Source organism: Chrysochloris asiatica, unplaced genomic scaffold (assembly GCF_000296735.1).
Source record: "Chrysochloris asiatica unplaced genomic scaffold, ChrAsi1.0 scaffold00006, whole genome shotgun sequence".
NCBI lineage: Eukaryota > Metazoa > Chordata > Mammalia > Afrosoricida > Chrysochloridae > Chrysochloris > Chrysochloris asiatica.
Window position 1 is genome coordinate 11539460 of NW_006408524.1, and position 17141 is coordinate 11556600.

General features: G+C 40.9%; 1 protein-coding gene across 1 annotated transcript in view; it reads right to left on the reverse strand.

The window, feature by feature from the left end:
• Positions 1 to 9529: 9529 nt before the first annotated feature.
• EPDR1 (ependymin related 1) overlaps positions 9530 to 17141 on the reverse strand; it is a 44286-nt gene continuing 36674 nt past the window's right edge. Inside the window, exons 2-3 of the mRNA XM_006832122.1 lie at positions 10927 to 11135; positions 9530 to 9726 (exon numbers count right to left, since the gene is read on the reverse strand). Of these exons, the coding sequence (XP_006832185.1) occupies positions 9530 to 9726; positions 10927 to 11135 (406 nt within the window). The remainder of the gene's footprint in view (positions 9727 to 10926; positions 11136 to 17141) is intronic.

Consider the following 17141-nt stretch of genomic DNA (forward strand, 5'->3'; position numbering starts at 1 on the left):
CATTCCAGAAGCATCCATTTCAAGTACCATAGTAGATTTTATCATTCTTGTTTTGCCTAGATATTAATTATCTAATGAATTTGTTTCATTCTTTGCTTATCCTTTGATCTAGGAAATACAGCACTCCTCTGACTGAGCTGGTAAGATAAAGCAATTAAGGTTAGTAAGATGGACTAGGGAGTTTCTAAGACCACATGTTTTTGTGATTAGGTGTCTTCAAGTTGCTTTGATTCATAGTGACCCTATGCTCAACAGAACAAAACATTGCCCAGTCCTGCACCAATTTCACAGCGGTTAAGCTTGAACCCATTGCTGCTGCCACTGTGTCAATCCATCTTATTAGGGGTTTTCCTCTTTATTGCTGACCCTCCACATTACCAAGCATGATGTCCTTCTTCAGGGACTTGTCCCTCTTGATAACATGTCCAAAGTGTGAGAACAAGTCTTGCCATCCTGGCTTTTAAAGAGCACACTGACTGTACTTCTTCCATCACAGATTTGTTTGTTCCTTTGATAGTCCATGGTACTTTCAGTATTCTTCTCCAACTCCATAAGTCAAATACATCCATTCTGCTACAGGCTTTCTTTTTCATTGTTCTACTTTCACATGCATATGAGGCTATTGAAAATACTATGGCTTGGTTCAGGAGCAACTTAGTCCTCAAACTCATATCTTCATTCTTAAACATTTTAAAGGGGTTTTCTGCAGCAATACATTGTTTGAATTCAACTGCTGCATACATGAGTGTTGATTGTGGATAAAGCAAAATGAAGTCTTGGGCGAGGTCAATCTTTTCATCATGATGTTGTTTATTGGCATAGTGGTGAGGATTTTTATTTTCTTTACACTGAGATGTAATCCATACTGAAGGCTGTGCTCGTTAATCTTCAACAGTAAATATTTTAAGTCCTCTTCACTTTCAGCAAGCAAGGTTGTATCATCTGCATATCGCAGGTTGTTAATGTGTCCTTCTGCAATCCTGATGCCATGGTCTTCTTCATAATACAGCTTCTCAGATTAATTTTCTCAACATCCAAATTTGATAAGTATGATGAAAGGATGGAGACCTGGTACACACCTTTTCTGCTTTTAAACCATTCACTATCTCCTTGTTGTCATCATGACTGCCTCTTGGTCTATGTACAGGTTTCTCCTGAGCACAGTTAATGTTATGGAATACCCATTCTTCACAAGGTTATCCATAGTTCGTCATGATCCACACAGTCAAAAGACTTTGCACAGACAATAAATCGCAAGCAAACATCTTTGTGATATTTTATGCTTTCAACCAAGAGTCATCTGGTGTCTGCAGAGATTCCTCAAGGTGAGCAGTTCAAGCTTACCAGCTGCTCCTCGGAAACCCTATACAGGGTCGCTATGGGTCGGAATCGACTCAATGGCATTTCACAACAACAACAACCAGAGTTCTTTGGGCAAAAGGACCTGATTTTAAAAAGTGATGAAATTGCAATTGCTGATCATACATGCCAATCCACTAATATATTACAGAATGTTTCAAAAATAACTTTATCATAGTCTTTTTCTCATCATATTTAGTAATTTAGTTCTTTCAAATTTTTGTTTTTACTGGAAAGTAGCCTGCATTTTATGATGGACTTTAATCAGAAACTGTTGTTATGTTAATTGCTGTTTAGTTGGTGAGCCTGTATAGGGTTCTAAGGAGCAACTGGTGAATATGAACCAACAACTTTGTGGTTCAAATGGACTTTGCAGTCCAATGCTTTATCCCACAGTGCCACACCAGAACACCAATGGGAAACTGTTGTTGTTAAGTGCCATTAACTTAATTCCAAGCCATAGCGACCCTGTATAGGATTTCCAAGGAGTGGCTGGTGAGCTGAAATGCTGACCTTGCAGTTCAAACGACTTTGCAGTCTGACACATAGGCTTTACTGAAGCTTACTTAGTCCTTAAGTGAGGTCAGATACACCTTGAAAACACAGAATGGTAACCTTTTTATGACTTTGAGTAAAACAAAATTGTTGCTGTTATTCATGCCATTAAATTGTTTCTGACTCCTATGAAGTGCAGTTAATTCCAACCAATAGTGACCCTGTATAGGGTTTCCTAGGAGTGGCTGGTGAGCTTGAACCGCCAACCTTGCAGTTCAAACCCACCTTGCAGTCCAGTGCATTAACCTACAGTGCCACACCAGAACTCCTTTCTGACTCATTGGACTTCTGACCTTGTAGTTCGAAGTCCAGTGCAGATTCTATAGAGTGCTGCACCAGGATAAAGAGTCTCTACATTTCTATATGTAGTAACAACCCACCTGTCTAGCCCAAAGCTATACTGTTAAGCAAGCAAATGTGAGGATTTAATTAACTGAGCATTTTGCAATATTTTAGGTTGACGTTTCTTGGTTGGGAATTTAGTACCAAATCCAGTTTCTTCCATGCTGACAAAACTGAGAGGTTATTTAAAACAAGAAAAAGAAAAGCACTAAAAACCATCCTAGACAATCACAGAAAAGTCCTTGATTGATAAGAAGACTCCAAAAAGTTCATGGAAAATGGAATTAAATGCCAAAACATTTAAAAGCAAACTTTTTTTTCTCAACATAAGACCCATCAAGTTCAAGACACTTTCATAGTGATGATATCAGCCATTTAGTTGATCCCTAAAGAACTGAGGGTCCTGGGAACTTAAGCATGCCAGTTCAGTCTTTTTTACATTAGCAACTGAAGAAAAATGTTGTTGTTGTTATTAAGTGCTGTCGAGTTGATTCTGACCCATAGTAACCCTGTATAGGGTTTCCAAGGAACAGCTGGTGAACTTGAACCACCGACGTTGCAGTTCAAATGACTTTGCAGTCTGATGCATTAGCCCACAGTGCCACACCAGGACTCGGCGCCCTTTAAATATGTTTTTAAGATTAGAAAATAAAAAGAAGTCAGAAGAAGCCAAATTCAGACTCTTAGGTGGTTGCCTAATGATTTCCCTGTAAAACTCTAGCAAAAGTACTCTTGATTGATAGAGGAGTAAGCAGGAGCATTATTGTGGAAGAGAAGGACAGTATGGGGAAGCTTTCCTGTGCATTTTCCCCGGAACATTTGGACTTTCTCAAACTACTCTCACAATAAGCAGATGTGATCATTCTTTGGCACTCCAGAAAGTCAATATGCTAAATGCCTTGAACATGCCAAAAAAAATTGCTACTATAGCCCATCCTGTTACCCTGTCCACGTTTGCTTTGACAACACCACTTCCACCTCTGGACAGTCATTGTCTTGAATGTACTTTATCTTCATGATGATACTGAAAGCCATGTTTCATCTCCTGTTACAATCCTACCAAGAAATACTTCAACAGCCTGATTCCATTTATTTAAAATTTCTATTGAAAGTTCTGCTCTTGTCTATAACTCATCTGGGCACAGTTGTTTTGACGCCCATTGAGGAAAAAGTTAACTTAACTTTAAATTTTCATTCAGAATTATTTAAGCTGAACCAGTTGAGATGTCTATGGTGTTGGCTACTGTTTCTACTGTCAATTGTCAGTCCTTTTCAGTTAGGGAAGGAACAAGAGTTCTTCCTCACAAATTGACGTGGATAATCTGTCTCTTCAGACTTCATCTTCAACACTGTCTTGTTCTTTCTTAAAACACGCAATCCATTTGTAAACTGATTACTTTGGGGACATTCTCCTCATAAGCTTTTCATAAAGCCTCAGTGATCTCACCATTCTTGTATCCAAGCTTCACTATAAATTCTATATTTATTTTTGCTTAAATTTTAGCAGATCATATTACTTTGATAGGGGATGTTTTAAAACTGATGTCTTATCTGTCTTAATGCCTCAAACTATATCCTACTCTGACTTGCTGTAACAAATTAGTATGATTTTATTTTAATGCAAAAAATTTTTTAAAGTCATGCATAGTTTTTTCATGATATACATTTCCACGAACTTTTTGAAGACCCTTACATTCATTATTTGTTTGCTTTGATACTTTGCTTTATTTGAAATATCACATTCAATACAATGATACCAATCATGTTTTAATGAGAAGAGTTCATATTTTGCCATAAAAATTATCCTGATAGAAGAAAATAACATGCAGCTATGTGATTTGAATGATGTATGTTAAAATAAATAATATGCTATTGAGAATTTGTTGCTGTTCTTGTTAAGTGCTGTCGAGTCAGTTCTGACTCATAACAACCCTGTATAGGATTTCCAAGGCTTTAAATCATCTTGGGAGCAGGAAGCCTCATATTTCTCCCATGGAGCAGTTGGTGGACTCATACTGCATATCTTGTGGTTTGCTGTCCAATGCTTATCATATGGCGCCACTGTGGTCCCTAAAGAGGATTATATAACTGCAAATTTCAGCATAGTGCATGCACACACACATACACTCAGATTACTCAAACACTGCATGTCATCACAAATGATTCCTAAATTATAGGACAGTTATAGTTTACTCTCTGATTGTAAAGTTCCATTACACTTCCCACTTTTCAATATACAATAAATGATGGAAATGTGTTCATTTTTGTTTAATGAAGACTATATACATTTAAAATTTGGAGTATCATAGAGTAAGCATCATTATTCCTGAATAAAATTACAACAAGTTATAGACCCATGGAACTGAGCTAGTTATTCTGCTTAAAAAACAATAAGGAGTTTTTTTTTTGACATGACACTGTAGGAAAAGCACTGGACCACAATATCGATTTGATCTGCAAGGTGGCCATTCAAACTCACCAGTTGCTGCTCCGGAACCCTATACAGGGTTGCTATGAGTTGCAACCAATTGGACGGCATTTAATAATAACAGCAGCAAAAACAAATAACATATATTACATTTTAGTTATTATTATCCTCATGGAGTGCTTAAAAAAGATTATTTCTACAAGAACAACCATAATCAAAGTTAAGGTTGTCTTTTTAAGAGACATTTACCTACAAGGTTTTGAATCTCTGATACATTTTTCTAAGTCTTGGCTGGAAGTCTCCTTTTCTCATCCAGTTTAACTCAAGTTATTTTGACTCAATAAAATGATAAGACACTATTGCTGTATTGGGGGTCTTTCTGTATATGGAAGAAGGCAAGATATTCATACAACTGAAAAATGCTCTAGAATGATACAAATAGAACATTCTGGCAAAGTGAATAAAAATAGCAGAAGTCTTGAGAGGGTGGGTTTCAAAAAGGAGAGTCTCCAAAAGAAGAGTAGAGTGTTTTAGTTCTCTAGTGGTAACAGAAACACCACAACTGGGGGGCTTTAACAAATACAAGTTTATTTTTTCACAGTCTGGAGGCTAGGATCCAGATTAAGAGTGTCAGCTCTGGGGAAAGGTCCTTGTCTCCTTCAGGCATCTGTAGGCCTAACTTTCCTAAGAGATCTCTCTGTGTCCTGGTATCAGGCTTCCCCTGGATCTGGGAGCATCACAGTGTAGTAGGTACTCCAAGTCTAAAGGATGCATTCTACTACTGGCTCTTCTTTCTTGATAGTGGTAGGTTCTCTCTCTGCTTACTTCTCTCTCCTTTTATTATCTCAAAATGAGGTTTACTCAAGACACAATCTAATCCTGTAGATTGCATCTGACCTCACTATCATCAGAGAAGTGGATTTATATCATATAGAATAGTTACATCAGATCAGAGTGGATCATGTCAAGTTGGCACACAGCTTTAAGTATCACAGCGAGTATTAAATTGAGTTTGCAAATGATAGAGAATTTAGCTTGGTGGGAAATTAAGAGCATTTGCAAGGCTGCTGGTTCAAACTCACCAGCCACTCCTCAAAAGCTCTATACAGAGTCACTATAAGTCAAAACAGACTTGAAGGCACTTAACAACAACAACCTGGACATTTCATGGAAAATTTCCTCCAAGACTGAAACTTTTTGACTTTCTGGAAATATTTAAGGAGTTTTTTTAAAATGTATTCCAAGTTTAAGAAATGCAGTATTATCTCAATTAGCAAAGCTTTTTGCGAAAATTGTCACCTTGATAATAGACTACGTGGGGAGAGAAAGGTCATAGGGCTGGGCCTTCTCTAGTCACGCACACGTGAAGGCAAAGGGTAGGAGAACATCCAAATGCTTGTATGAATACTGGCAATTTAGAAGTGGAAAAACTGTCTTGAGAGAGGTGGAAGCAATGTACTACAGTGTAGCATAAAAGGTCATAGCTATATGAAGCAAGAAATCCAAAAAATTGTTCCCAATCTTAATTAGTTCAAATCCATTAACAGTAGAACCATGTATGCAGATGCATGAGACACTATAAACCTTCCAGTAATTTATGGGTACAAATTCCTTCTCAATCTTTTAGCTCTCTTCATGTTGACTATGAGAAGCTCTTGGCCCTGTAGGACAAGCACTGGACGGCTAACCGCTAGCCTACAAGCTGCTCCGTAGAAAAAAGATGAGGCTTTCTGCTCCAGTAAAGATTTACAAACTCAGACTTCCTCTACGCGATCACTATGAGTTGGGACCAACTCAACGGCACATAACAGTGTTGTCTATAATGGTTACTAGGTACTTTTGACACAGATTAGTGACTAAGGAAAACTGCTTGCCACCCTGGTGGCAGTTGGAGAAAGAGAGGTGAGTGCTCAGTGGTGAAACTGGAAAGAGTCAGGGCCCTGGTCTGGAAGACACTGCACACCATATTAAGGAGGCCCTGCCTTATTTTTGGGAGAACCACGGAAGAAGGGTTCTATCAGATCTGCATTGAGGCCCTAGTCATATATAAAATCCTTCCTCAGGGTGATTTTATCCTTTCTGTGAAGTGGTTTAATTCCCAAAACAGGTGTCAACTGGAAAATGAAAGAGCACTCCCTTTGTATGTCCCTGGATAAACGAGTTTCCATCTTTTCTCCTCTGAAAGGGGATCTGAATTGGAGTGCACATTAGGCCAGGGGAGATTTGCCATTTGTAGAGCAATGGGGCCTTTCGCTGGTGGACAAGTAGCAGGCAGGGCAGACACAGCTTCTTGGGCCCAGATGTAAACTTCTTCCCAGTCTGAGCATTACCAATGCCTGCCTTGACCGAGTGTTGTCCTTGCCCTGTTACTCCAGAAGAGTGCTTAGGCGGTGCAAATTTTTAACACACCAAAACGGTGGAGGTTTCTGCCCACACAGAGATTTCTTGGAAGGAGGTCCGGGTGATCTACTTCTGAAAAATCAGTCCTTGTCCCTGAAAACACTATGGAACACAGTTCTACTCTGCCACACATGGGGTTGCCATGAGTTAGATTCAAATCAACAGCAACTCGTTTTGTCCCTTCTCTGTGACACCAACAAATCCGTGGACACTGGAAAAAAAATAAATGTTTGGCAATTTGTTGATGATCGACTGAATGAATGAACCAATTGACAGAGGAAGGCTTCTAGAAGACAAGAGGTCAGGACAAGGACACAGCTGATGACAATCTTGCAAAGGTTAGAAATGTTGAGTCTGGGCTTGGGTGATGGCTGAGCAGCCAGTGAAGAGGCAGCAACTGTTAAGAATTACTTGGATGAAGGTGAGGATGTGATTACATGTGGGAATTGAATGGGAGAAAAGCTCAAGAATGATTTGGTGGCTTCCAATCAGACAACAGGATTTTAAGGAAGTTGTGAAGAAGAGCAGGCATTTGAGAAAAGATAATTAATTTGGTTTCGACCAAGTGAAGCCCTGTTTATTAGGGAAGTTTACCTCCTTCATAGCCTAGATAACCCATTTTTAATGCAAATGTGAATATATTAAATAATTCTTTGAAACATAACTAAATTTGTTTATTGAAATAATAGTGATAAATTGTGAGCAATACAGATTGTTGTTAATGCAATATAGATGCCACACATTTATCCTGCTAGCTAAAGAAGGCTGATGTCCAGATTAAAAAACACAAAAGTAGAAGAATCTAGAACAATACATTTTTATTAATGGAAATGTTCCTGGTGATCAGCAAATCCGATGACCCCATTTAACAGATGAGGAAACTAAGGACTGGAGGAGCTAGCATTCTTCACTCTATACATATTTAGGGCACTATGGGCCAGGCACTTGCTTGGTGCTGGGGATACAAAAGTGAACAGAACATGGTACCCGTATTCACAAAGCTCATGGCCAGCACAGTGAAGGATTGTGTCCAGGAAGTGAGAACTTACCACGTAACGTAATATGTATTATGAGAAGAGCATGCTTAAGGTGCAAGGTGCACTGAATGCAGATTTGGGAGCAACTGTCGGAGAAGGTCAAGTGTTTACTGAGCTGGGAAGGATGAGCAGAAGCTGTCAGGCAAGGAGGCCATGGAACCATGTCCCAGGAAGAGGAGGTCACATGTGATGGCCAAGGTAAGGGAAAGTGTAGTGCATTTAGTTCACCTCAGGAGTCAGAGTGGAAGGGGATTTCAGTCCTGGATTTAGGATAGGTTGCCTCCTGGCTCCAAGTTCTGTGCTCTAGGTCTACTGACAAGTCTTTAATGGCTCAGCACAGATAGAAGTAATACTCTTGCATAGGAAGCAAGCAGCACACAGGGTTCATGCTTACACAGGTGTTTTGTTGTTGTTGTTAAGTGCCGTCGAGTCGGTTCCGACCCATAGCGACCCTGTACAGGGTTTCCGGAGGTGTAGACATAAAGATTTTTCCAAATTCTCTTGAGTAAAATATCTCTTGACAGGGATCGTTACATTGTATTGCAGTTTTTCATTTTCTTCCAAATGCTTAAATCACTTGGAGTATGCCACAAAGCTCTAAGTATGGAAGGGATTTTAAGGGATCATTTTGAAAGGGGCTAAGGGAGAGCAGTGGTGGGTGAGGGTTGGGGGGCTGTGGGAACAGTCCACCATCCGGGTGCAGGGAATAAAGGGGTAGAGAGGGAATCCTATGGTAGTGCAAAGAGTTAATGAGCTTAACTGCTAAATCAAAGGTTGAAGGTTCGAATCCAACCACAGGAACCTCAGCAGAAAGGCCTGGAGATCTACTTCCTGAAAAAAAAAAAAGCAATCATTCTGAAAAACTATGCCCCATGGAACACAGTTCTACTGTCACACAGAGGGTTACCTAGAGTTGGAATCTACTGGATGGCAACCATTATTTTTCTTTGTATTGGTTTATTTTTCTGTCTGGAAAGAAATTTAAAATTAATACAAACTGATGAAAATAATGCTTTTTATTATCCCTGTGTGCCCTCAGTTCTTAGCAATGTTGGTAATAAAATACACCTTCTTATCAAGACAACTGTTCCTATAACTCCTTATCTCTTTGTATGCCACTGCATTTAGTATCTACACACAGAGAAAACAGAACCCTTTGGGCTTCAGAAATGCCAAAAAGATCCATACAAGCCATCTGTTCAGTTCCTATGATCACATATTTGCCAACTCAATTCGTTTCATAAACATAGTTGGGCAGTCAAAATGACACATACAAGAGCCAGACAGAAATGTTGAACTTCTTAAATGATTGTATTTCTTTCCAGTGACGATGCTCCTCAAGTCTCAAACTGGCATCCAGCGGTGTCATTCGTGCATCACCTGGAGCTGTCACTGGTGTGTGTACAAATCACAAGGCACAGTCCTCACTCATCCTCTCTGGCTGGGCTGTCTGGCAGGTACTCGGTGGTATAAACACGGAGGGGTCTTTAATGCCAAGCTGTATGTCGAAGAACCGGGTGGACAATATCACACTGTAGTTTTTGGTGAAGGTTTCCTGCACAGGATAACAATCCTTGGCTGTATAAATGCCGATCCAAGTTTCATCTGTACGAAAAAGCAAAGTTGACTTTTTAATATCAAAGACGGCCTTTTTACAACAGTCTTGGGCAGCAAAGCAGAGAAAAACTTTCCATCTGCATACAACCACAGGAAGGTCTGGCACCTAGATTGATGGTGCAGGTTTGGTCAATTTTAGAAAGTGATGTTTGGAGCAAAAGGTGGCACCTGATTCTAACCTGTGCCTTAAAGAAATGACTTTCACATCAAAGGTGAGACCCAAGGCTAAGGTCATATCAGCCAAAAGGGCAGACAGATAGAGGTGGCACTGTTGTTGTTGTTGTTAAGTGCCGTTGAGTCGGTTCCGACCCATAGCGACCCTGTACAGGGTTTCCGAGGGTGTAAATCTTTACAGGAGTAAAAAGCCTCATCTTTCTCCCGTGGAGTGGCTGGTAGTTTCGAACCGCTGACCTTAAGGTTCGCAGCCCGATTCGTAACCACTACGCTACCAGAGCTCCATAGAGGTGGCACTAGAAGATTGTTATTATTGTTGTTAAGTGCCGTCAAGTCAGTTCTGACCCTGTATAGAATTTCCAACGAGTGGCTCATGAGCTTGAACCCTTAACCTTGTTCAAACCAACTTTGCAGTCCAGCGCATTAACCTACAGGGCCATACCAGAATTCCACTAGAAGATTAAAATGTTCAAAAACTGATGTTGTTGTTATGTGCCGTGGAGTCGGTTCCAACTCATAGTGACCCTGTAAAGGGTTTCCTAGGCTGTAAATCTTTACGGGAGCAGAAAATCTAATCTTTCTCCCATGGAACAGCTTTGAACTGCTGACCCTGAGATTCGCAGCCCGATTTGTAACCACTACGCTACCAGAGCTCCTTAAAAACTGATGTTACTGTAACACAATTAGCAAACAGATGCAGGGACTTAAATATAGTTTGTTGTTGTTGTTCTTGGTTGTCATCAAGTCAACTCAAATCCCTGTTTGAAGAATAGAATTGCTCCATAAGATTGGCAAAGCCATGACCTTTTAGAATTAGGTCCTTCTACATGAGTTTGAACTGCCAATCTTTCCACTAATAAATGCTGAGCACCTAACAATTTGTGCCACCCAAGGACTCAAATGTGATTTAAGAAAGTTAATGAAGTCTAATAATTCCCCTAACTGCCTGAGCTGTATTGCTGTAAGGCTGTAATGCTGGGATACACCTTTTCATTCCCAAAGGAACTTCCTTACATGATCTGGCTGATTTTCGGTCAGACCACTCTTGGACCATTATCTGCTCCTGGGGGCCCCCTATGGAGTACTGATCTTCAAAGGTGGAGTTCTGAGGAATGTCGAGAGGATCCCATGAGTCGGCCAATATGATCTTAGAGCATTGCTTGGTGGCTTGTTCAATCTGAAACATCACCCCATCCTTATAGAGAAGAATATATTCAAATAATCTGAAAGACAGGTGAAAAGAAAATAATTTATAAGTACATTTCAATCATCATGGCTTTTATCAGCATAAAGTCCAAGGACTTTTTGTTTTATTATTATGATTTGGATGAAAGTTTACAGAGCAAACTGGTTTTCAATTCAACAGTTCGTACATATTTTCTTCTGGGACATTGATTGCAATTCCCATGATGTAACAACATTCTTACCACGTCCTCCCTGTGTTTGCCATTTCTCTTCCCCCTTCTTTCCAATCTTCTCCTGCCTACAGAGCTTCATCCCTTGGCAAATGCCTCCCTTGTGATAGCCTACAGTTGTTCAAATGAGAGCACACCTCCCTGGTGTCAACGCTACCCTACCAGGCCTGTCTAGTGTTTAGCTGGAAGTTTAGCCATGGGGCTGGCTTCTGTCCCAGACTTGAAAGGTGCCTAAGGCTATAGTCTCAGGGGTTCCCACAGTGCCTTTCAAACCTGTCATCCTGGCCTTTTTTCTGATTTTGAGTTTTGTTCCACATGTGTCTCCTACAGTGGAAACTGGGCACCATCTAGTTTTTCTGGTCTTTGGGTTGGCCAAAGGCTTTTGATTTAAGTGATTAAAAAAACAGAAATGAAAGAAAAACATTTCACTCTTTAGTCAGTCTTGTACTTACTTATCAACAGAAAGGCACATGAGCAAGTTGAATAGGAGATAAACAAAACTGTCAGGTCAAAAATCTCAGATGCATTCAATATTTACCACGTAGCTATTATATGCTAGATCTAGTGCTTGATGGTGGTGGTTGTGTACTGTGGAGTCGGTTCCGACTCATAGCGACCCTGCACAGGGTTTCCGAGGCTGTAAATCTTTACGGGAACAGAAAGCCTCATCTTTCTCCCATGGAACAGCTGGTAGTTTCAAACTGCTGACCTTGAGGTTCACAGCTTGATTTGTAACCACTACGCTACCAGAGATCTAGTGCTTAGGATACAAAAATTAGGAAGATATTGCCCTAAGCTGTTAGATATTGGTGTTCAGCTGTAGACTTCTCCCCTTCCGTACAACAGGCCCAGGTTTGAACCTGGTCAATGTACCCCACGTGCAATCTACCCCACCATCAGTGAGTGGGGCTCAGGGGCTGCCATGGACGCTGAGCAGGTTTCAGCAGAGCTTCCAGACTAAGATGGACAAAGGAGAAAGGCCTGGGCATCGAATTCTGATAATCAGCCAGTGAAAACCCTGTGGATCACAAACATCTGTTCTCCACAAGTGACCCTAGAAATGCAAAACCAAACAGCATTTTTTTTTGCTTTCATTGTGTATGGTTTTCCATAATTAAGGTACCAGCTTGGTGGCAGCTCACAACAACAACATGGCCCTAGGTTAATAGTTGGTTTGTGACCTTTCGTTTAGTCTCAGGGAAACAGAAAGATTTACCCCTGGTTGAATTCTCATTGCAGTCAAGGAATGATAGCAATACAATGAGTCCAGGATAAACAAGAACCCCATGGAGAACTATACGGGATTAGGCATCAAACAACATAGTCACTATCGTCTTTGCGTCATAACCTGTGCTTTAGAATGAGGTCCTCCTCTAAGGAAGCTGCAACTACCAAGGACAAAAGGTGAAGGGATCCAGAATTAAAATGACTTTCCTCAGCTGCGTTACTCTACAAACTCTCAGTCTCCTCTGGTGACCACATGTGGGCCCGACTTGCAGAGTGAGACTAAAGCTATGGAGGAGCAGAGCCCAAGAGCCCCCAGACCTTCACTCAGCCATTACCAGGCTGTTGTGTTGTTACCAGACCTGAATCCTCACATGGCTCAGCAGTCTCATTGCTATGTGAAGCCTGTTGTGTTTCTCTGAGTTTGATTGTCATTCAAAACCTCAGACCACTGCTGCTGTGAGTAGAGCAGGTGTGGCAGCTGCAGCCCCAAAAGATGTCGTTTGCAACACCTGCAGACAGAAAAGTCTAGAGAGGTGGGGCTTTCATAGGCACCGAAAGAGAAGCACCAAATTATCTGGGGTCTGTGAGATTCACATCCCTCAGAGGAGTCTTCACGGAGATGTGTTCTGCTATCCCAAGCCCAGGCTTAATTTTCTTCAGCACAATGTGTCATAAGTGATAACTGTCTATATGGTCACAATAGTACATGACCTGATTTTATATAATTCGATGCCAAAAACCAATGACTATTGATTTCCTTCCAACTCTTAGTAACCCTCTATGACAGAGCAGAATTGTTCCTTGAGGCTTCCAAGACTAAATCTTGTGACTCAAAAGATTTGAAATGACTTGCAAGGATAAACTCAACTGAGAGTAAATGTGGAAAGAAAAGTAAATGTGCATCTTATGAAGCACTGCTCAGAATTGTAGCCAACCTCTTGTCACATACATGCAGGGATCACATACACAAAACTGTAAGCTCTTTGAAGTCGTTTGGGGTTGGAGTGTCACTGTTTTCTCACGGTGAATTTAGCCAAGTCTTTGGGATATCAAAGTCTAAACATTTGCTGAAGAAATACAAAAACATTAACTTGAACTTTGAGAACGTAAGTCATTCATAAATATCTTCTGAATAGAATCTTTATCTGTGTTATATGGGATCTTTGTCAATGCACAGACCCTGTTCTGTGATACTTTCAATGACAACGGGGTACCCATGTCACAGCTATACTGTGTGTTGTTCAATGCTGTTAAATCTATTTTGACTCACAGTGACCCTGGGTTTCCAAGGAGCGGTTGGTGGGTTTGAACTGCCAACCTTGCAGTTAACAGCCCACTATATAGTATAACTGCAGAGATAACTGTCTTAATCCTTCACCTTGGCATCATCATGTGATGTTCACCCATGTTCTAAACAGGTTTCTAGGCTACACAGTCATTCCTTTCCTTTGTGAAAACTCTGGTTCTGTCCTTCTGAAGCTGTAATGATTGTATCTTGAAAGATATGCAGCCAAGAGTATAAGTCCTCCTGAAACCCACAATGTCACAAAACTGGACCTTGGGAGCCATGCTTATAATAATGACCCTGCCACCCTCACCAGAACTTACTAGTCTAGAGGTGGTCATCTGACCTAGAGCTGGACAATCATGTTCTCTACCTCAGAGATGTGAAATTGGGGTGGAAGCTCTACTAATCAGTCTCTTCATGTGCCGGGACACGTCCTGAAAACTCTCAGTCTTTAGTGGCTAGTTTTCAAGTGAACTGGGCAGAGATAAGAAAGAGCAAGTTGGAATTCCAACAGCATTTCATTTCCTGGATTCATTTATTTTCTCAGGCCTAGTGCCTGGAGACCGCTTCTGTTGCCTAGATATAATAAACGACGAGTTGCCATTGACTCAATTTCCACTCAGGGCGACCCCATGAGTTCCACAACATTTTCAGAGGCTGAATTTTTTGAAAACAGACCCCCAGGCTTTTCTTTGGGCACACTTGTGGGTGGCATATCTGTTTAACTATTTATACTACCCAGAGACTCTGCATGGTCATGATATTGTTGTTGGGAGCTGTTTTATGATTCCAGCTCATAGCGTTCCGATATGCTAGAGTAGGAAGTGCCCCTGAGGCTTTCCTAGGCTGCAAGGCTTTGTGGGAGCAGATCGCAGGTTCTGTCTCCTGAACGGGTTCTAACCACCAACCTCTGGGTGAGCAGTGAACACTTAAACCACTGTGCCACCAAGGCTCCTATAATTATTAAAAATCAAATCAAACACACTGCCATGTGGTCGATTCTAACAAACAGCAGCCTCAAATGGGGGTTTTGAGGCTGCAAATATTTATGGGAGCGGACGACCTTTTATTTCTCCTGAGAAGCAGCTGGTGGGTTTGAACTGTGATTAGCAGACCAGTGCTTATTCTATAGCAACACCAGGTCTCCTACCTATAATTTTATGATTTCTAATAAACCTCCTGCTTTTGCTTCTGATTGTGTTGTACTCTCAACCAGAGTTGTTGCTAATATTTTTGAGGACCTCACTGCTCCACCTGGTGGCCCTGGGAAAGCCTGGCATGGATCACGGACACCTAGTCAGTCACCTGCCATGAAGGGAAAGGGAACAACACGAAAATGGATTCGGCCAACTTCACAGGATTCCTGAGTCAGATGTGCCCATATGCAGAAATGAAATTTAACTTTCAAATGAGGATGCCAGGCCTCAAGCAATCATTCCAAAACGATAACATTTGTTAAATCTGGGTGGTCTGAATGTAGGAGTTTGTTACGGTATGCTCTATACTTTTCTGTGGTTTTGAATACAAGAGGGCCTAACCTTAAGGCCAGCAGTTCGAAACTACCAGCCGCTCTGCGGGAGAAAGATGAGGCGTTCTGCTCCCGTAAAGATTTACAGCCTCGGAAACCCTGTACAGGGTCGCTATGGGTCGGAACCGACTCGACGGCACTTAACAACAACAACGACAATCTGATACTGAGGTTATGTTGACTCTACCTTGAGACTAAAAATGATAATTTAATGAGAAACAAATTACAAGCTATGATTCTACTTTTCAAATATACATGTATTGGATATAAATACCAGTACTGTCCCATGAAAAATCTTGGAAAAGAAAATTTTAAACATTTTGTAGTGGTTTGTATGAACATAGTAATGGTTGAGATGTAACGTTCTCCATCACAAATAGGAATCCTGGTGTGGTGCTGTCGGTTAATGCGCCAGACTGTAAAGCCATTTGAACTGCAAGGTCCGTGGTTCAAGCTTACCAGCTGCTCCTTGGAAACCCTATACAGGGTCACTATGGGTCGGAACCAACTCGACAGCACTTAACAACAACGACAACAATCACAAATAAGACACTGAACCTGGAGTCCTTTAGCAGCCTGATTCGTAACCACTACACTACCAGAGCTCCTCCAATAGGGTCAGAAGGTCAAAAAACAGAGATCAGCCAAGGTTGAAATGAGTCATCAGCCCACGAGACTATTGGGTGATACCCCATAGATCCAAAGAACAGACAAACCTAAACAGAACCTGGACCTCAAGAGGCAGGATCAAAGCTGGACTCTGAAAAGGAGACAGTCAAGAGGCCCAGAAGCACAAACCACACTCTTGGGGTATAATCAAGCCAGGTGAGGAGATGGAATCAGAGAGCAGAACCAGGCAACCCTGGGCCAACAAAAACATTCCTGCAAGTTCGGCCTCCTTCCTGGCCACATTCCCACCAAAGCATGATTCCAGAGTGAGTGTGTGTGTGTAAGAGAGAGTCCTCATAAAGGTCCAGTCCCAGGCCTCTTTAAGCGTACAGAAGACCAAACTATCCATGGGGACCACAAATCAAAGGAGGTGCCTAGCCACCCAATTTGGCTCTCACCCTATGGAAAAGAGGGTTTTTGTTGTTATTGCTATTGACAAAATTCTCAGGTTTCACTGACAATTTCTATTGTGTTTTGAAAAGTCAGTTTCCTAAAAATTAGACTCTACCATTCCCTACTTTTCAAGACCCTGAAAACCAAAAACAGTTTTATTTTGAAAATAGGCTTATCATTTTTATAAAACTGATTCTTGTTCAATGTTTAAACAAAAAAATCAAACAAGATAGGATTAGAAAAGGAAGTAGAATTTTTCCAGAAACTAGCATCCAAAAATAACAACTCGGAATGTTTGTTGTATCAGATATTCCTCTAGATATCTCTTTAAACACATACACACATACATATTTAAATGCTTATTGTGCATATTTTGCAAAATTGAGAGGATAGTGTCTGTTTATTTTCTAATTGGCATTTTAAATTGAAAAATTTAATGCAGCCCTATGAAATCATTTTTCCTAATTTTTATTATGACATTTTTACACTTGTAGAATATTTGGAGGAATAATCCAGTGATCACCTTCATATATGCCATCTGCTGTTGTTATTGTTTTTAGGTGCCACTGAGTTGGAACTGACTCATAACGACCCTGTGCACAGCAGAACAAAACACTGCCTGATCCTGGGCCAACCTCACAATTGTTGCCACACTTGAGCCCATTGATGCTGCCACTTTGCCAATCCATCTCGCTGGGGGTCTTCCTCT